At 33.2% G+C, this 22673-nt stretch overlaps 1 protein-coding gene across 1 annotated transcript; it reads left to right on the top strand.

The window, feature by feature from the left end:
- The first annotated feature begins 5505 nt into the window (after positions 1-5505).
- LOC132563718 (pantothenate kinase 3-like) lies at positions 5506-11618 on the top strand. Its single transcript, XM_060228472.1, has 7 exons — positions 5506-5593; positions 6317-6669; positions 6953-7197; positions 7543-7719; positions 10121-10244; positions 10669-10794; positions 11412-11618. Exons 1-7 carry the CDS (start codon positions 5506-5508, stop codon positions 11598-11600), a joined length of 1302 nt encoding a protein of 433 aa, XP_060084455.1. The 3' UTR covers positions 11601-11618.
- The last annotated feature ends 11055 nt before the right edge of the window (positions 11619-22673 follow it).

The raw sequence follows: 22673 nt of genomic DNA, 5'->3' as shown, positions 1-22673 counted from the left end.
TCTTCGCACAATAATGGTTTGAGTTTCATCCGTGCTAAGGCTTCTAACCAAGTTTAAATCAAGAGAAATTGAACTAAAAAAATGTAATTCTTTTCCATTCAGCACATTAAAAGGTCTATGCACTTTGTTTTGTCATTCAGGTAGTTCCAAAGAATGCAATGTACCACCTGTAACCACTCCTGTTGATCCATGAGACGTTGGGTTCACCATGTAGGCTGATCAATCAGTCGGAAAACCTCAAAAAAATTGCAACAAAAGAAATAACGGTGTTTTTCATCAAAATATATCATTAATTACTTGGGTAGAAAAATCGGCCGAAATCGGCAAGTGGGAAAATCGATTTTTTTTTGCATTCAATATATCGGCTATTTTTCTGCCGTAAGCGCGATACCTATGGGCTGCCGTAGATGGTTGCAGACGGCTGCAGTTATTTTATGACAAGGAAACAATTTATTATCACAAATGAGAAACAATAATGCTGAGCAACATGTCCCTGAATACTTTGCTATATAGTTATATGAAGAAAGAATGAAATTTAAACAAAATTGTCGGAAAGCTGATCATAACATCGCGAGATTCTAAAAATAGAACAGAATTGTCAACATACCGGTAAAATATCAAATTTAGATATCTAGACATGAAATAAACTTATTTCATAGAGCTTTTATGAAGGAGTTAAGTAACACAACATGTTAATTGAAAATTTCATCAATATCTAACATATCGAGGTTTTGACGGAAAAAAATAAGTATGGAAGCCCTTAAGCATCAAACATCGAAGTAATGTAAATCTGCCAGAATCTCGTTTTTCATTTTAACACGAAAGTTAATATACGTTCCTTGGTGCTAAAATGATTTATTTGATATTTTCAGTATACATGGAATGGATACAACCTCGTCGCTTTGTTCAATCTGCAATCAAGAAGTTGGGTGTGACAACGCAGTTACGTTAACAGCAAAAGGGTGTGTTAATATAACGAAAGCTAATCAGCTTAGACAAACTAATGTCTCTGTTGAACCTGGAGATAAAGTACATATATCATGTCGAAAATCATTCACAAACAATAGGGAAATAAACAGATTTTTAAATACACATACTGCTATTAAAAATGCTTCTGCAAACAGTATACTTTCAACGACAGCTTTAAGGTCTCAGGGCACATTCGATTACAAAAGCCAGTGCATATTTTGCGGTTTAAGTGCAAAGAAATCGGGACTCAAATGCGGATCGAACGCACCTGCAATAAAAACTGATAATTGCGACCAAAAACTAAGAGAACTGTGCAAACAAAGAAATGATGAGTGGGGAAACGAAGTTTTTGAATTCAATTCACTTCTGATCTGCATGCATTTGATGCTATATACCATCATCAATGCAGTACGAACTTTAGAACGTTCAAGTCTAAACCAGGGGTTTCGTATTCTGCAAAAAAAGGACGACCTTCCACTTTCAATGAAAGTTTCCTTTATGCTGCGTCGTACTTGCGCGAAAATGCAGATTCACAAATCAGTATATCTGATCTTGTTGAGAAGATGTCTGAACATTCTGGAGAAGAAAATGCATATGGTCAACAATACATGAAGGACCGTCTAAAAGAACACTTTGGAAATGAGATCGTGATAACTGAAATGAACGAAAAGCAAAACATAGTGACATTAACATCAAATGCAAAATCTAGATTGCATGATTTTTATAAAAGACCTAAATCCAAAAACCAAGAAGAAGAGAAAAGTGCCATAATCAAAGCTGCTGCAGCATTAATAAGAGAAGATGTTCGTGCTGTAGAAACTTCAAAAACTCACTATCCATCGGCCGAAGAAATTTTGTCTGAAGAGAAACACATTGAATACCTCCCTCCATCTCTTTATACGTTTTTGTCTTCCTTTATTCTTGTGAAAGATAAAGACTTGAAGATATCTTCGATTGGACATGCAATTATGCAGGCTATCAAACCAAGAAACTTTTTGGCGCCTTTACAAATTTCACTTGGTGTACAACTTCACCACCAGTTTGGTTCCAGATTCTTATTGGATACTCTGAATAAGCTGGGTTTTTGTGCTTCCTACACAGAGGTTCAGACATTTGAAAGATGTGCAGCAACGGTAAATGCAGAAAGTGATATTTCTATATAGGAAGACCATTGCATACAATACATCGCGGACAACGTGGAGAAAGTTTGTTTCTAAGACGTCCACGGGTACGTCTTGTTTACAAATACACACATTGCCCCCAACCGCTGAAGCACTGTATCAGCACAGTCTTCGTGTATTATACCAGTGCCAAAAGTGGTCAGGAAAGACATTAGTTGTGATCAACTATGGATGGAATGTCAAAGACAGTAAACTTTTTCCCGTATACACAGCAGCTACTCCTGCACCACAGGAACTTCTGAAAGTCATTCATTGTAACTGCAAACAGCACTGTGACACACTGAGATGTTCCTGTCGCAAGAATGGATTGTTCTGTTCCATGGCGTGTGGAGAATGTCATGGTCTGAACTGTACAAACACAGACGATATTACTGTACATGATTTGCAAGAAGAAATTTAGTAAATTCAGATTCCCGTGATATATATTTTAACGACAACAGCCACTTGTTTGCCCGGATGTTTGTACAATTTTAACAGACATTATTTGAATTTATCATAATTTTACTGATAATGATTTCTTCAGTCAGTAGCATGTTGGAAACATCTTATATAATGACCAATGCAGAGACATTCCGGCTATATTTAACAGTCATAATATAGGAATATTCTTACACACTGTAAAACAATATAGCAATGCACTTAATTGTAAGTCAGTTTACCACAAATATACTCATATTTAGATGACCATTATTTTAAACGCATCTAATACAACTGGGGTCATTGATTATATAGAAATTGTAAGGTGTCCTTTATAATGACCTTTACAAAATGTTTCCCGCCAATTTTTACGGTCACTATTCGGGATTAATATATTGCGCCTCCATTATTTCATGGGAATGAAGTTATAAAAATACGGCAGCCCTGCACGTGTTCTTATTTAGATGACCTTGATTGTAATTTTCGCAAATGGAGCAGAGCATCGATGATTACATGCAAAATTCGAGGTGTCCTATATACTGACCCCGAAAAGGGGTTTCCCACCTTATTTGAAGGGACGATTTTTTACCTGTGTTTTATAAGACCCCAATCTATCAAAATATGTGAAAAAAGCATTTGTTGCAATTTTTTTGAGGTTTGGATAAATCGGGGCTAAATTGACTAGTCTAATGAGGAGGTTATAGATGCAGCTCCGAGTTTGGGGACGGGTTCCTTGACGATGTTGTACCTGACGGTAATATTAAATCCAACGTTGACGACATTTATCCCGATATTTTTCCGGCTACGAAGCCGAAGGGTTTGATGTTGGCGATATAAGATATGGGCCGAAGGCCCATGAAGATATTGCATGGCTCGTGAATTCAGTCTGCAGGAAGACGACGGATCAAAGTAAAATGATAGATAAATATCAGATACCAACGAATTTGAGGATCTGACGGTTCCGGGGTGTAATAAAGAGATTTAGGGGAAATAAATTAGAACATGCAGTCTAGATATGAACATTTATAAGAGGTGTAGAATTCCCTGGAAGCAGGGCTTATACCAGTACTTAAGTTAACCCAAATGTTGATGGGAGAAATGTGAAACCCTTGGGTCATAAAATTTACAATTTCGTTAAAGCATCTGACGACCTTTCCATCCATGAAGAGTGCTTGACTCTACCATACCTTTAGTCATGGAAGGTTTTGGTGAAATTTCATAGAACTTGGTTCAGTAGTTTTCCAGAAGAAGTAAAAAATATCAAAAGTTTTTGGAGAACGAAATCGTAAATATTATCGACTTTCTGTTTGACAACATCTCGAGTTAGGTGATAAGAACTACCAACAGACGATTGGCATACTTATAGGAACTAACTATGCGTTACTTGACGTGATGGGCTCTTTTTTATGATCCTTGTCATCTTTCACTTTCTCCTGTATACTGACTCTTCATCTAATTCAGTCATCTGAGTGATCATGCGCTACCATGTTTATTTTTTATTGATTTGATACATAGATTTCCTTATAGAAATATTCAAATCTTGATCTCCGACCTTGACTTTAGGTCAAGAGACTCCTTATTGATGAACTTATTATGTTAAGAAACTATTTACCAGTCAAGAGATGGTTAATAATATCTTTACTTTGAACCTTGTGATGTTGGTCTTCAGTCTTAAATCTGGTTAACTCAACTTCATCATGTAATAATATATAAATTTATTATATAGGGACCGAGGGGAACCTACAATGAAACATAAGAAAGAAGGTTAACAGGTTTACATTGTCAAGATCAAAAGTGATGGCATGTCAGCCATCTAGCTTTTTCTATCATTTTCAAATGAGGGATCTTGGTGCCAACTATTATTGGATTTTTATTTGTTCTTCTTTTCTTTTCAATCCTGAAATATATGAAATTTATAGAATCCTCTCAAAGAGATAGTGATAATAATCATTGACTGCCAAATCAAATATGGTCACCTCTCAGCAACTTTTATTTTTCTGATCAGTCCCAAAATCTCAAGGATACAAAGAAGGACAAAGGGGCGCCTATATAAGAAATTTGTGAAAGATTCATTAAGTATTAACAAGAAATTGCGACACTCACAGAAATATGCAGCTCTCGTCAATATCAATCAAAGAATATGCATAAAAGGCCAAAGTCCTTACGTTCGTGGAGTATGCGAGGTAAGTATCCATTTTAGGTTACCATCTGCTATGTATTGACGACGTGAAAAGAAGGGAAGTCACTCTGGAAGACCAGAATTACAGATATCAGGAGTGTAGTCAGCATAGAAGCTCAAGCGTCACTACCATGACCCAACATTTTAATTGGAGATCAATAGATGACAGAAGGCGGAATACTACATCTACTATGGTTCTGTAAGATGGACCGCGAACTGGTTGAACTACTGAGTACAGAATGTATCGGGTTCGATGACACGCCCACTTCCTGTCCTGAACCACATTAAGGAAAAAGAAATATCGTGTCTTGCAAAATTGCTGATCAATTTAACACAACTATACTTCGTATGCTTTTAATGTTTGGATAAAAAAGAAAATCACTCATCAAATTGTTGGCGAATTGTAGAGCTATATTGCGTTCGTTTTTATCCGAAATCAGGAATTTGTACTAACCAGTTTTAACTTCCGGTAAAAGCCATCGAGAGAGGGCATGCATGCTTGTATGTTAGATACACAGACATCTCAGTGTTAAGTTGACAGGTTCAAGCTTTATCTGAAGACTTATACGTGTTGATTCCTTTACAGTACTTCCTCTACACGACAGGTGACATACACAACGATGGCAGTGAACAAATTGGCCAAGTGCATGTGTCGCATGGTGCATAAATGGTGTCAATGAGAGTAATGAAGCGGAACATTTGACCCTACCTACATGAATATATATATATACATCGCACACGCTTTGTAAGGGACGGATGATGGATAACGGCACAGATTCTGACACGGAGGCGTCAAGCTCGGCAATAGATTATGACATTCTTAGTCCCCGATGCTGTGTCAGACCGCGTAAGGATACAAAACATGAATTCAAATGGGTTGAACAATAATTATAGTTTATTCTTAGAAGTAGACAAAGTAATACATGTAAACTTTGGACCCATCTTGAACTTCACATCTTATACAGTTATAGGTCTTAATGTCGTATTTACCATTGGGAAAACTCATGCATGATGTGGCAATGATCACGAGGAAGATGTTGTTGAATGCAGGAAAACTCTTTCGTCATTCTTAATCTATCAATAATTCATCAATGTGTTATGTTGTAGCTGTTTGTTAAACATTTATTCATACAACTTAATTAGAGTGGTATTTAAGTTTTAAGTTTGCATAGTTTTGTAGTGATACACATTACACATATGTAGAACAATGTTACCTTTTCAGTCATTAATCTGTTACTCCTTTCCATGAATAAAAATTAGAATTAGATTTATGATGTAAGGAAATGTCACAAGTTATATTCAAGTTATACTATTTTTATTTTGTATTGACTTACTTTGGGAGGTTGATGTTAAAGGTAACACCACTTGAATTAGCCTTTAGCATCTTCTGTCATGGTTATTATCAAAGGTAATTTTATATAATGCTTGTACAGGAACTAACTGAATTATGTGTTAAAGACTGATAGATATAAAATTACGAATATATTATTACACTTACAATTTTACTGCTATTTGTATGATTTACTTAGTATGATCATTTTTACACTCATAATTTATCTTGTTCCTCTAGCAATGCCATGGTTTGGAATGGATATTGGAGGGACATTAACGAAACTGATTTATTTTGAGCCTAAGGACAGGACAGCACAAGAAGCAGAAGAAGAAAAAGAAACTATAAAAGTTATTCATAGTTATCTAATTGGAAATGTCGCATATGGAAAAACAGGTATCAGGGATGTGCATTTAGAAATGTGCAATCAGACTATTGGAGGACGGACAGGAAGTTTACATTTTATAAGGTTTCCAACATGTGAGATGTCTGCGTTTATTGATCTGGCTAAAGCCAAAAACTTTTCTAGCTTAGCAACAGGGATATGTGCAACAGGAGGAGGAGCCTACAAGTTTGAAGAAGAGTTTAAACAGGTATATTTTTGATGTAACTGTATTGGCTTTCAGTGTTCTTCCATGTTTGTACCGGATATCTATATATAATGTATGAACATGTACATATTTCAATTTCTGTGAACGTGCAATCTTCTATCCACTTTGTTAAATTTATGAATGAGAAAACTACTAAGTCATGTTACAAATAATGAACAATTATTAATATTGAAATCATTATGAAATAGTTTAAAAATCTTGTTTTTGTTTTTATGTATTTGTAGCATTTGCATGTTCTAAAGTAGACTTCCTTTTTGTTTTGCAGCGTGTAAATCTAAGTATGTACAAGTTTGATGAATTGGATTGCTTGATAAAGGGTATTCACTATATTGACCGACACAACCTGAGTGAGTGTTATTATTGGAAGAATCCAGGGGACCCTGATTCATGTGAAAAAGTTCCATTTGACTTCCACGATCCTTATCCCTATTTGGTGGTCAATGTGGGGTCAGGGGTCAGTATACTGGCTGTTCGTGCTTATAATGACTATAAGCGAGTCAGTGGTACAAGGTAACTACCTTAATATCTATAATTATGACATTACTTCCAAAAACGACCCCAGTGTTTTAAATATTCTGTTTTTTTTCCCCCAAGTGTCATGTAGATGCATGTTATGGTGTACAGTAATTTTGTTACTTTTGTCCATTACAATTTGATTTAACTTGAATAAAAATTCATTTTGATTGTTGTCAGAAAAACTCCTCCAGAATCTGAAACTCTTAAACTGTTAACTGTTATTTTATAATGTAAAGCTTATATCTAACAGATTTGCATTGATAAAGAACTTAATTAAGATTACAATGTACATTTGTGGGTACATTGCCTAAATCATTTGTGATGATGTCTACTTTTCAGTCTTGGAGGTGGAACTTTCTTCGGTCTGTGTTGTCTTCTCACCAACTGTGAAACTTTTGAGGAGGCAATAGCATTAGCATCCAAGGGAGACAATACCAAGGTAGACAAAAGAGTCAAGGATATATATGGTGGAGACTACAATAGGTTCCATTTGTCTGGTGATATTGTAGCTAGCAGGTAAACATCTAATGTTTTATTCATGATAATTGATTTTAAAAAGTTCTTAAAAAATAAGTCTACATTATTAAAAATTAGAGTTGAACAAAAATTCAATACAAACATCATTATTGAAAAAAATAATTGAAATTTAAGGTGAACTATTTGTATTTGGGAGATTTTAGTTTTTATGTGTGTTGCATAGAAATTGTGCTTTATTTAGCACTGACATTGCTTGATCTTTATTGTATGTACCAAAATAAGATAGGGATAAGAATAGTGAAAAGCCTTGGTTTTAATCTAAATTGTACACCTCTGATTAATCATCCCTTGTCATTTGTGAACAGATCTTTACTCCTGAGTAGGAGAAAGTAATTATTGTGGATGAAACATTTTGCTTTATAGTAGATATATATATGCATAATGGTCTTGTTCACTTGTGCATTTCAAGCAAATGATCAAATGATCAAATGACATTATTGTTATCCATTTGGTGCATACCTAGAGATTTACAGTAAAACATGGATAAGTCGAAGAAAATGGGACCAAATGAAATATCAAACTTACACCTCATACCTTCCTAACAAAAATGACTTGCTTTGGACTGCTTTTCAGTAATGGTCCAGATTACTGTTCAAAGCAGAAAATTAGTTTTCATTACATAACTTTGGCCAATCAAACTCAAACTGTATACAACACTTTGTCACTGAACATGCTTGCAAGAGCTTACTTTTCAGATCCAGAAGTCAAAGGTTGATGTTATTGTTGCTATAACGGAAAATCCATTTTATAGAATGATTCCAGTTTGCTGTACCCAATCTAATTCAAACTTGATTCAATGCTTCTTAACCAAAAGTGCTTGTTTAAGATAGATTGCCATTTATGTCCTAGGGTCAAAGGTCATTGTAACTATATACTAAAATCACTATCTGTTCGATAACTTAAGTTTGCTTTGCCTAATATGATCTAAATAAAACTTCATACAATGCTTCCTTACCAACAGTGCTTTTTTGAGAAATTGTTTTTTATATCCAATGTTCCCAGCTCAAGGTCACTGTTATTATAAATTTAAAAAATCAGATTGTTGAATGTGTTCAGTTTATTTATTTCATTTTTTTTTTCGTAACAGTCTTTCTTGACTTTTGTGGCAGAGTGTACCTAAGGTCTTGCCAGTATTCTGTCAGTGTCTGGTGTGTGTGTTTAAGGGGTGAGGGAGGGAGGAATATCTAGCCCTATAGCAAGGTCCTTGCTGACCTGTCAGTGTTCTAGTTCTCTCTACTGACACAAAAGTTTCCCTTTGTTCATTGTATATGTGTCTATGACAACAGTCATAGGAACAAGTCAGAAGATGCATTCAGTTATGGAAATCTTTCAAAACTCATTTCCAAAAGGCATGGAATGTTATATGGATACTAGAAATATGCTGTAAATTCAACTATACATCAGCAAAACTGCTGTAAAGATACATGAAATTACTCTCCAGATACTCATACTATCAACAAAACTTGACAACATCAACAGAGACAAGTTACTGGGCTTTTGGAAAGAGATGACGGTATTAAAGGAGTTGATGATGATGAAAATTAAACACTTACCACACACATGCATTTATGTGAAAGTATTGTACAATGATAACTCTATTTCATATTTTGAGATTTGAGATATTTTTATGCAACTTTCATCAACCCGTTCATCAACATTGCAGCATCTTAAAATATTGTAACATCATCAACTTGGGAATTTGTTACAATGTTTAATGAATACATGAACGAGTTAAGTTTAATGGAGCAACATTAACGTACATGTGAAGCTTAAGGCTGTGGCAACGTCACTGAAGTGCTCAATTGAAAATTTCAATGGGGCTCATGAACACAGATATGGCTGGCCAATCAAGCATGTTCGGCATAAGTGAGTTTTACTGTACAATTTACCATTTCACTAGCCATTATCTCCCTACTGAATACTGTTTCCTATATCTGTGAACATTGCTAGGCTTTGTCACCATGACATGAATATGTGTCTTCTTGTGTTGTATTTATTTAAAGCAGTTGTTGGTTAAATTCCATTTTTATGAATGAATTCTGATACCTGAATATAGTTCTGTTATCATCTGTTTGGCATACATGTATGCTTTGTGGTACTCTTATCAAATGGAATGATAGGATCAGGTGGTTAGGTGGCACAGTGATCATGCACTTTCACCTATTCATCCAGGGTACAGTTCCCAGAACGGACATGAAAATGTAAGGGTCACCAGCCCTACTATGTGAGTTTTCCCTGCATGCTGCTGGTTTCCTTCCACAGTAAGATGCCTCTGGGCAAGCAAGAGTGATTAATAGAAGTTGGAAAAACTTTTTTTACAAATGATGTAGAATAAATAAAGTTGAATTTAAAAATAATTATTTCATTGTCTCTGTTTTAGCTTTGGACAAATGCACATAAAAGAAAAGAGAGAACAATCCACAAGGGAGGATTTAGCTAGAGCAACACTGACAACCATAACAAACAACATTGGATCTATAGCCAGAATGTGTGCTGTTACAGAGGTAATTGTTTTTAACAGGGGAGGATTTAGCTAAGCAACACTGACAACCATAACAAACAGCATTGGATCTATAGCCAGAATGTGTGCTGTTACAGAGGTAATTGTTTTTAACAGGGGAGGATTTAGCAAGAGCAACACTGACAACCATAACAAACAGCATTGGATCTATAGCCAGAATGTGTGCTGTTACAGAGGTAATTGTTTTTAACAGGGGAGGATTTAGCAAGAGCAACACTGACAACTATAACAAACAACATTGGGTGTATAACCAGGATTTGTGCTATTAAATAGTTAAGACCTAATAATCAATGCTTTTAAGTGTTTTGCAGTTAAGAATAATATTTTGAGTATAATGACATGCGACATGAACAATGGTTTTCTTTATCCTTTATTAAGGATTAAATATTTCTTCTTTCTTTTTTCAGAAAATTGAGCGTGTAGTTTTTGTCGGAAACTTTCTACGGGTAAATACAATTTCTATGAAGTTGTTAGCATACGCCATGGAGTTTTGGTCTGATGGAGCAATGAAGGCTCTTTTCTTGGAACATGAGGTAATTCTTTTATTGTATGATATGAAGTATTTTATGGCTAAATATAGCAAAACACTCAGGATACACATTAAGGTAAATAATTGGTTCCCCATTAAATAACAAAGTAATATTCTATTATACTCACAAAATTTAGTTTGATATTTAAACGAGTAAACATAAAATTTTCACTGCTTATAATTTTCTGTTAAATGTTTTCTACGTTTTAATGAAACCCCAAACTTGTACTATGGCCTGTTCCTACTATCTTTATTGTTATTGTCAACATCAGAGTCATACTAATATTTGCACTTGTTCATTCAGTATATGTTTCGATTTGCATTAGGAATACACATGTGTGTACAATAAAAAGTCAAAAACAGAAAAAAAATCTGTATTTGTCAAATTCCTCAACAACAGGTACAAATGATTTTTTTAAATGTTTTATTTCCTCAGCATTGTTATTTTCAAGAAAAATTTGTTATTAATTCAGTGTTACCTAATGTTAATTAAGAAGATAATTTTTCTGAGAAATAAAATTGGTATCAAGAGGACTTACTTGAAAATGACTACTGGCATATTTAAAATTCAGAATCCATCATTGGACTTTCAATCTAGTATTGAACATGTGTCACTTTCAGGGTTATTTTGGAGCTATGGGATGTATGATGGAATATGTTGCCACAAGTACTAGAGACTCGTTTCCCTATCCGCATCCTGATAACAAGACTACTGGACACAATGGTCATCGTCCTGGCTGTACTGAATCTGACCATCACAATTCTGACCACATTGACAAGGACCATAAACAAACCAATGGATTAGGATGACCACAATGATTATTGGTGCTGTAGCCACACTGTAGATATTCCAATTTTACTGCTGTGATATAAACTTGCTGAGAATTGTAGAGTAGATATGTGATACATTGTACATCTTAGAATCTTGAATTAAGTATGAATAAATAGTAAAATCATCTTGAAAATTGACATGTAAATGACATGTAAATGACATGTAAAATGTGGGAAATTGTGTTTATAATTTGGCTCCTCTTTTGAATGCCTTTGGTAGAATCCATCAGTTGTCTCTGATTTTCCTTCAAAAGTCAAGACACCAAGAATGATTGACAGCATTTACATTCAATTTGTCATAGGTCTAGGAAGAGAAAAGCAGTTTCATTTTCTGTAAATGAAAGAAATAACTCCCTGAAAGAAGTTGTGATCAAACAGGAAATATTGGAGCTTGCCTTTTCAAGGCTATTTGATTAGGAATAACAGAATTTTAATGTAATGTAACTTCATTGGTTCATCAAAGGACTGTAAAAGGAGCTGAGGGGAAGGGTCCAAAAGTGGAAAAAGGTGTTACTCTCAATCTGATTGTTTTAAAAAAAACTAGGATAGTGGCTGTTGTTTGTGATGAAAATTGAAGGAGCTGTTAAAAGCAGACTTGTTACAAGCAATGCTATCTGAATATGTGGTTATATATATCATGGACTAAATTTGGCAAAAACATTTTATTTTTCAAATTCATGTAACATTTTGTATCAATCAATAAATAAAAGATCTGTGGTAAGTTTCTTCATTAGCTGATATAAATAGCAGGTCTGGGGCTCATTGTCAATATTACCTTTTTCGTACATCCCAGAAGAACACATATTTTCACATTGACAATTAATGTCTTGTATTCAATACCTCTCAATGAGAAAATTTTGGTATTTACAATCCTGATGTCATGTTGGATAGCATTTAATATGTGCTGTGATGGTGGTCACCCTGTTGTGATGTTTGTCATTTTATACAACTGGTGGCCATCGTGCAATAATGTTCTTACGATGGCAGACCTGTCGTACATTCAATATGTACCTTTGTGTTGGTCACCCTGTTGTGATGTTTTTGTATACAAGTATGGCTACTGGCCTGTTGAAATGTTTTTGTAAAAAAACTTTTGTATACTCTTAACATTGCTAACTTGTCACAACACAGATGTACACACTTAGGAGGGAAAAGGGCACTCATCTGTTCGTAAAATGTAAGCTCTTGGTCATTTGAGATATTAAGATGTATATAAGTAGTCCAATAAGATAGCTGTGATGTCATTATACATAGTTGTATGCTCCTGATTTGTGACCCGTGTAAACAAGGAATGGTAAGTGTCAAGGTCAGGTTTGCTTCTTCAAGGGCATGACCCTAAACTGTCGTTTAATTTATCAGCTGATTTTTTTTACACTTATACCAGGGTAATACATCTATAGTAAGTCTATCAATGATTTTTAATTGATTGATGTCGTCTATAGATGCCATGCTTCATCCGGTAATCTTTGACTTCATGGTCCATTTCATAATTTTGAAATCAAATTGTGTACATGTATAACACAATTTTACTTGTTCATGTCATTGACTGGTAGGTGTGTTCATATGTAACACACTTTTACTTGTTGTTCATGTAATTGACTAGTATGTATGTTCATATATAACACACTTTTACTTGCTGTTCATGTAATTGACTGGTATGTGTGTTCATATATAATACGACTTTACTTGTTCATGTCATTGACTGGTAGGTGTGTTCATGTATAACACAATTTTACTTGTTCATGTCATTGACTGGTAGGTGTATTCATATATAACACGACTTTACTTGTTCATGTCATTGACTGGTAGGTATGTTCATGTATAACACAATTTTACTTGTAGCTGGCTGATAGATGTGATACTAATTTTGGTTTTCCAGGTTGAAATTAAAACTAAAACAAAATGTAAGCCATATTATCTTGATCCAGTAAATATTACACTGATGGCCTTTATCATCCAACAATTCATGTTTGAATGTTCAATGGCGTAGGCGAATTGGGAATTTCATAATAATGTATAGGGGAAAATTTCTCACAGTCTTCTACATATGTATCTGCCTTTCTTCAGCAAAATCCATATCTATCAAGTATTAATATATTAATATGAATCAAGTATTAAAGTCAAATGTCTTATCTATGTATACTGCTGTGTATGGACATTCATCACCATTTTAAATCTCCTTTCTCACACTTTGTCAGGGCAGGTTTAAAATACAGAAAACTTAATTAACATCAAACCATCAGGCTTCACACTTTCTCATCCATGCTATCAGAGATGTGAGAGTAGGGAGGATCTGTATTAAGAGGATGAAAGTTATTCTGAGGTTAATAATGATCAGTGTACAGGACTATTGTGTAACTTTACATACAGACACCCTCTTTATTTTAGATAGGAAATACAATGTGAGTGCTTTGTAAAATTGATAGTAAATTTACAATGTGGAAATAAGAATGACTTAGCATAGATGTAATCAGCTATTTAAACAGAGATCGCACAAGTTTCTGTCACAATGGAATCTAGTATGGAACTTTTAATACTTTGAATTTGATAAATTTTGAGTGAGAGAAGCTGTTGTATTTTGTAACACTGTTGACTTCAGTGTAGATGTAATCAACTATCCATACAGGGAGCCCAAGTTTCTGTTACAATTGGATTTAGTATCGGCTTTAAATATCTTGGCAAGAAGGTGATAAGTTTGAGGTGAGAGCAGATACTGTATTCTGTGACACTGGTGTAAATAAATTTAAGGTGATGACATGATATGTTATGACAGATTGCCTTTTTATATACATTACCTGGTACTGTATATTAATATGCAAATACGAAGTACTTCCATGATTTCTGGATATCAGTTGATAGCACACTGACTGGCCACATATCACAAATCTATCAAAGTGTAAAAAGACAGATGTTGGGACCACAGTAAACTCTCTGATTTACTTACAAGCTCTAAATTTACAAAACATAACTGGCTTCTTTCACTTGGATATAGATACACAAGTGTTTGTTGAATGTGGTCATGTTTTGTGTAATTCTGTTCACTGGGATATGTTTTCAGACATGTTGTGCCTTGTATCAAGGTGTCAAATAAGACAGGTTTTAATGTCAATACAATCAACAGTAACCAAGACAAGTAGACTAATGAGAGTGAAGCTACTCTCACGTTTCTAGTCATAGATAAATAAATGTGTTAAACATTTACATATGATTTTTCAGAACAGTTTCTTCAGATTGTTAATATCGATAGAATAGAAGTTAATGTAAAATCACCAGTAGAAGATTTAAGTATGATGTTTCAATGACTAAATTGATGTTTTTTTTAAAACAATTTAATTGTATGTTTAATGAATTAAGAATTTGCAATCCGGGTATAGAGGGATATGTCATACACATGTCTCATTGTGTCATGAATTAAATTTTTGTGATCTTATTAATGTACCAACAAATAGCAAAAGTATCATCCCTGCTAAAATAAAAGGCTATACAGTATGTCTTTCCTCAAACAAGTGTCTGTATTACTCCTCCTAAGCTACTGGGTCAGTTTCATTGCACTTTTCACTTGTTCATATCATTATCAGAGATTGTTGCTATGGTTACTAAAATTTTTGGTCTCTGATTTGTTTCCTTTAAAATCCCATCAGGACAACTACAAACTGCTGCATTAATTCTAATAAAAATTGAATATCATGATAACTTGTATGTATTTAGACATTGTCTACTTTTAGGATGTGAGGTGTAGACTTATAGACCTCTAGAGGAGGTTTATTTACAGGGGATGTCATGAATACATCCCTTCAATATAGTATAAACTCTGTTAAAAAAAATGAGGAGTTGGGTCCTTTTTTTAAGGGTAAGCACATGTCTATTTCTAATTAGTGGCTTACTAGATTCTTTAGAAAAGAAGTGGAGAACACACTAGTGATATTTCTGATTTATGTTAATACATATCATTATTTCATGTAAATGTTTTGTAGTATTGTAGTAGATCAATTGCGACAGCTCAACCTGAATTGTACACATTAATGTAATAAATTTACTGCTGACAGGCTGAAAGGTTGTAACTAACAAAAAATTTGTAAATAAGTTTCATTAGTCATTTTATTGCTTATAATTGAGGCCAGTTTAATTTCACTGTACTTTGAGCTGCAGTTGGAGTGCAGCATATTTTTGAGAATTTTTTTTTACCATACAGAAATGCCATCTTGGATTTCAGTTATTACAAATCATGTTTTCATACAATGTGTTCTCATGAAAGTATGTATATAAATGAGTAATGATTCTCTCGATGAATGAAAACTAAACTCTTCTATGAGGATACTCATCAACATATCAATATTATAGATTTTATTTGAATTAGTTTTAGTTGCAACTGACTTATTTTCAATAAACTTTTCCCTGCAAGGAATCTAGGATCTATTCTGAAGACAAGCTCATTTTGGAGACTTATATTTTTAAGATTTTAGGTTATCAGTTATGTAGATGTCAAAAAACTGAATCCCTTTTAAGCATCCATTTATATATATTGTTCATGTATTATCATATACAGTTCAGTGTTCATAGACTTCAAATCAAATCAAAAGTAGGAATGCTCTTAAAATCAATTTGATTAATATGTTCTAGCAATGTGGTAGACATCATGCAGCCGGTCTATATTTAACATGCTCAAATCAAACCTCATGCAATACAGCAACTGTTAAATATTAGTGTCTTACAGTTAAAGAAAAGACACATTGGTCTTAAAAATGACAAAGAAACACATTACAAGTCTTTTCTGTTATTCTTGAGGCTAATACAGGAACACTATTGATAAGCATATTAATATATGGATTGGCAATAATTATTTCCGTGTGTGTAATTGTTATTTGTATATTGTTATTTAGAGGTCCAATATTTTTGTTGAATTTGTGTTTAGGATGATTTTCCTTTATTTATACTTATTCAATATAGATATATATATATATATTATGTTTATTATTTGCTGTGTGTTTTGTATTGGTGTTTTTATGTAAACATGCACTTTCCATGAAACTTTTTGTCTATGATGGATTTACCATCTGTTGGTAAAATTATTTGATTTTTTTTTTGTTAGTCAAAGAATATTTTTTGATTGATGTTAAAATCTTATACTGTCATTTAAAAAGATGTCAGCTATGGGTGGTATTACTTACATTTCATCGTTTCTTAAGATACTTTGTTCTAGAAATGTAAATGCATTTGATGCCAGGATTCACTTTTATTAGTCCACCATCTGATAATGGTGGTCTATTCAAATCACCTTGTGCCCTTGGTCCACAAACAATTATTGTTATTGCTATTTCTTGGGAAGTACTGGATGAATCTTTCTCAAATTTTTAAATTTAGTTTCCCGTTGGTCCCTAGTTATGTCTGTATGATTTAAGGCTGATCAGGGAAAAAAAAGGATGACAGGAGGCAATCTTGGATTCAACAATGACAATTTGTTATCACTATTTTTTGAGAAGTATTGGATGGTTTTATTTCAAATTTCATATGTAGGTTCCCCTTGGCCCCATGTTGTGGCCTTTGATTTTGGGACTGATCAGAAAATCAAAATGACCATCAGTATTCCATCTTGGATTTCACCAATTTGCTATGGCTATTTCTAGAGAAATGCCAAACAGATTTCCCACAAATTTCACATGTATTACCCCTTAGTCCCTAGTTGTGCACGCTTGATTTTTTGACTGATCAGAAAACAAAATGGCAGTCAGTCAATATTGGAATTTTGCATTTTAAGTTTATTTTCACTATTTCTGAAAAAGGGTGTACAGATTTTGTATCATTAAGGGCAAAAAAGGAAAAGAGAAGTGTAAAGAAGGGAACAGATAAAACTTTTAAAGGACAAATTAAGATCAAACAATGGTGGGTAGCAAGATCCTTCTCGGATCTCTTGTGTTAATTTACATGGGCATTTATTACAAAGAAGCATTTCCAGGAATACAAATGGCATAGATGAGACTATACATGGGCTGTCCACAGGGTTTTCCATAACAGTGATAAAGACATTGTTTATGGCATGGTAAACAAAGAGTTTTTTGTGCACTTATGATACGTAAACCTTTTTTGTGTTTATGAAAATGTCTTCCAAACCAGGAACATAGGATGCAGTTTCTATTATACATCCCTGTTCAGTAGATAGTAAATGGTAAACCGAACATTGGTCACTTTTTTTTTTTAATTCTTTTGCTCAGAACATATAGCATCTTCTGAAAAATATCTCAAAAGTAATCGCCCTCAAAAGCGAGTCACTTCATTTTTACCTTTCAGACATAAAATTTTTATCAGGGAATCTTTTTATAGCAGTTATGCCCCTGCTGCTTATGTCTGTAGACACAATATTTTCTGATAACTCTTTATTCCTAGATTTTGTTAATTTTTGTTTGACAAGAGGAAAGGGAGTTGTAAAGTATTGATGGTCTGATTTAATTCAACTTGTTTTAATTTTAAAGTTGACTCTGAGCAAAGCTGGTTTATTATTTTGTTAAAAATATGTGTATTTCTTAAAATACATTTGATTAAAAAAAAAAAAGTAACATGAACTTGTACACTCTTCGTTTGTCTACCACTTAAGGGCCAGATTGCTGCCTCACTCAGGAAATAAACCCAAACACAGTGAACGCTGGTTGCACTTTTTCTAATCTATTTCATTTTTTCGGAAACTTTTGTTAATATTTGTTCTATCTGACCAATTTGGAAAAATGTTTATATATTTCCCAATTTCAAAAACTAAGTGCTGTAAATGACTTTGATTTCGCAAAAAACTTACCTCATCTGACGAATACATGGTTTTGGGAACTATGATCTATAACTTTGAAATTTGTGAATGACATATTACTTCTGTACAAGTAATAATTGCAAGGGAGTTGAATTGACAATTGGCTCTCGCATGTTAACAGGAAAATAAATCTTGCATGAATTATAAGTGACTTACAGTAGCTGTGGTGGGATGACTGGACTGGAGTGTGATGTTAACATTATATATAGGTCTATAGTAAAACATTTGTTGACTAGAGTAAATATGATGGTTAGAATAGTGATGTAAATATTGACCGAAATAGCAGGGATATTGTAGGACACATGTGTTTTGTGGAGTAGTAAATGATGTAAGTCCATGATCTCGTAGTGTTTATTGCCTCTGTGTAGATGATTGTAGTCAGACTTCAGACATCAACATGAAGTTTGAAACTGTTGCTACTGACATGTACAGTCTGGAGTTTCATGAGCTTAACTATAATGATTGCAACTGGCATGAGTAAAGATATGTGCATTATTTATTATCAAAGTTATCATATTTATTTACAAATAAGCCTCCTTTGTCATCATCAGTTCTAAAATTAGTAAGCTCAGGTTCACAATAACCCCTCACCTATACAAATCTATTACTTGGAGAGGGGGCTTATTTAAGGATAAACATGGTACTTGATTGGTAAATGTGTTCATGTATAAAGTGTTTTTAATGCATATATACCCAATTTTAGGAAGTGTGTGATAATGTTGATTGTTCGTAAATGCCATTCCATTTGTGCTAATCTTCTTTTTTCAGTCAACTTCTGACTTATAGAAAGTAATTTATTGTATAATTTTCTAAATATTTATTTGATAAGAGGGTCAATATTGTTGTTTGGGTAATCAAAACCAGGTAATGTCTTTATTTAACAGAATGTGTATGATACATTTGTTGTAAAATAAGATATGTTTTTATTAGTTTTATTTGATAAACAGATTAAAAATATTGAGGACTATTAAATGTTAAAGTTATTTCTTAATTCACTGAAATCAAACAGCCACATTTGCTTTGGTCCCTTGTTTACACAAGTTTGCAAACTCATGGTTTAAGTTTTTGGTAGCTAGAATTCTGATGTATGACAAGAGTTTCCTGAGGAACCAAAAATTGTAACAGTCTATTTCTAGAACTTACCGTACTTCTAATCCTTTGTTTACTTTGCTATGTGTTCTTATGAACCAAAAGTCCTGGATTCTCATTACAGTCTTAGATTCTCAAAAGTGATTCTCAATACAGTCTTACATTATTGATACTTATCTTGCAACTGGCTGGGGATTTATCAAAGTTCAAGCAAGTGACTTTGACTCACATGCATAAAAGGAAAAGTCAGAGAGATCATTATTATGAAACCTTAAAACAACTTTTTCCGGTATAAGAAAATGTTATGAAAAATTGCCATAATTCTTTTTCAGCCATGAGCAGCTTTGTGTATAACTGGAAAAAGAGTCTTTTTGTTTGAGTGGAACATGGAATAAGCAAGCTTACAGTTAGTGTTGCATGCAACACTCGTCCCCTGCTGTTATTAAATTTTCTAAGCAATATGGACCTTGATAGCAATGAACAGGTGTCTCATTTTAACAATTGAAAGTCTTCCCTCCAAAAACCTGTGTCTTGTCAGGAAGGATGCCCAGCATTGTGTCTGACCTTTAAGGGTAAATTTAATCATTCTAGTTACATTGTCAGTATACACAAGAAAAGGTGTAAATGGACGGACAAAGACAAACACTACAATCCCCTGCAGTTTCACCTGCAGGGGACTAAAGCATACTACTAATAACTGACCTGGTAGCATCAAAAGAGGGGAGTTAACCACATTTCTGATTAGAACTTTTACACATGATGAAGTTTAATGATGACATCTGCATGTATCTAACATGCTTTTTGTTGAATTTTTTTTTCTAAAAAAAGCTTAACACAAGTAACAAAAAAATTAATATCACAAACTTTAACAACAATTTAATAAAAACCTGACCCCACTTGGATCTGACAAGAACAGAATATTTATGCAAATGTGAAAAAAATAGAAAAAAAAAAAACTATGCTAATCCTCATTGCTAAACTAATTTGTACTACTGGAAATGTTTCTGTATGATGTACCTGTACAAAACAAAGAGTAAATTTTTCACATTTTACTGTCCATGCTATAAACAAATATCATATGCAATTTTCAGTCATATTTCAAACACATTGAAAAGTGTAAGAAAATTATTTTAACATTTGTATTCACACAATTAGCAACTGTTCTTGTATTTTTGTATTTCATAACATGGCACTTATCTGATGTCAATTTTTTTCTCTCATTCTTATTTTGCATGATCCAGTTTTGGCTAATATATCACTTTTTAAATTGTAAACCATAGATTAATTTGTTTAAGTAAAGATGAAACAAGCTTCACACGTGATTAGAAGATCAATCATATATCTATAGAAAATCATAGTTGAAGCACATTTTGAAATTAAGTAATACACTGACACTTGATTAAAAAATCATAAAGACAAACCAGCAATGATAAAATCAACTTGACATACACTTTGCTATAATCTCATACCATTTCTTTCTTTTACAGCCAAATTTCCATATGCCTGAAGTTAATAGGACATGCATGTATTTCAATTTTCAAACAATCATGATCAATATTCTCTCTCAATATACATGTTGTTACTAATTTTATCCTTCCTTATAATGGGGCTAATCCATCAAAGATCTGTCCCATCCAAATACTTTTTTCTTTATGGATATCATCCTTACACAATTAGATTAACAATTTCAAAGGAATTACAGACATGGCTAGGTGTACATTTATTTTTTACTGGAATAGCCCTTTTTAGTTTTCATACCTTTTTGTGCCTGTTATATATATATATTATATTTCACTTATTAAATTCTAATATGGAAAAAAACACAAAAACAAAACAAAACAGAGAGCAAGATAAATTGGAATACAAAGGAATAGTTGTGTTGTTAAACGGAAAACCAGAAAATCACTAGATAAAATCTACATGTAGGTATATAAATAGAACAAATTTGAATACAGCTGTTGCTGAACGCAAAAACCAGTTAAAGGACAAGAATAATATGTAAGTGTAAATAAAACAGAAAATATAAGTAACTGAATTTAAAACCAGAAAAGTACATAGATACTATATTATACAACATTTTAAAATTTATTTAAATGTAACTGATACTCGAGACAAAACTAGAAAAAAACGACTATGGACAATTAACAAATAGTTGTTGATGAAGTCAAAGCCAGAAAAAAACAAAATAAAAAACAAAAGCAAAAACTGTTGATGACTGGATAACCAGAAAAAAAACGTGATAAACATTACAATTGCTGAGCACAAAATCATAAAATGAAAGATGGATGCAATACAAAATTAGATATAAAAATATATAACTATTCTTGGACACAGGCAATTAAACAAGGGCAAGATATGATAAGTATATGTAAATCTTGTAGCACAGTCAAAACACATATCATATTTATCATATGGATGAAAGTTAACAATAATTCTCTGAAAAGTTAAAAAATACATTTCAATCATAACCAAAATAATAATAGCAATATCAACCTAATGCAGAACAGAAAACTGTGTAAAAAATACCTCATATTTATGTATCATGATTCATTCCCTTGGTTAAAACAATCATATAACATATTAGATAAAAAATAAACAAACATGTAAACAGTATGTAACAAGGGCATAGTCATCAAGATACGCTGCCTTGTTTATTTGTAAAATATATACATTTGAATTGAGCAACATGGATTACTGGAAAAGCTATCAACCTGATTAAATATGCACAGAATTTGTCAATAATCAAACTTGAACAAGGGATTAAAGTAACAAGTCTACTAAGCAAGTTTCATCATAATTCATCTGATCCCTCAAAAGATAACATGCAGAAAGCATTTAGTTAAGAGTGCCAGTGCTGAAAGATATCAGCCAATCAGGTCACAGCAGTCTCATTAAATATTGCTGATATTTGAACCTGAACAAGGACTTAAGGTAATAAGTCTACAAAGCAAATTTCCTAAAAATTTTATCATTCTTTCATAAGATAATGTGCAGACAGATTTCCCATAAAATGCTTAAAGAAATCAGCCAATCAAGTAACCAACAGCCTCATTAAATACCGGTATGTGCAGACTTTGCCAGTAATCGAAACTTAAAGCAACAAGTGTACCAACCAAGTTTCTTCAAAATCTTATCAGTCCTTCAAAGGATATCATGCAGAAAGCAGCATG

This window comes from Ylistrum balloti, unplaced genomic scaffold, assembly GCF_031769215.1.
Source record: "Ylistrum balloti isolate Yb309-2 unplaced genomic scaffold, AGI_CSIRO_Ybal_v1 Utg371830, whole genome shotgun sequence".
In the NCBI taxonomy this organism is placed as follows: Eukaryota; Metazoa; Mollusca; class Bivalvia; order Pectinida; family Pectinidae; genus Ylistrum; species Ylistrum balloti.
Note: the sequence above shows the minus strand (reverse complement) of the source record. Positions and strands in the feature narration are given on the sequence as shown.

Excerpts from the sequence above, each read along its gene's own strand:
- LOC132563718 (XM_060228472.1), top strand. The coding sequence starts at position 5,506 with ATGGATAACGGCACAGATTCTGACACGGAGGCGTCAAGCTCGGCAATA. Across the intron at positions 5,594-6,316 it reads CCGATGCTGTGTCAGACCGC|CAATGCCATGGTTTGGAATG; the intron begins GTAAGGATACAA and ends TTGTTCCTCTAG. Across the intron at positions 7,720-10,120 it reads GGTGATATTGTAGCTAGCAG|CTTTGGACAAATGCACATAA; the intron begins GTAAACATCTAA and ends TCTCTGTTTTAG.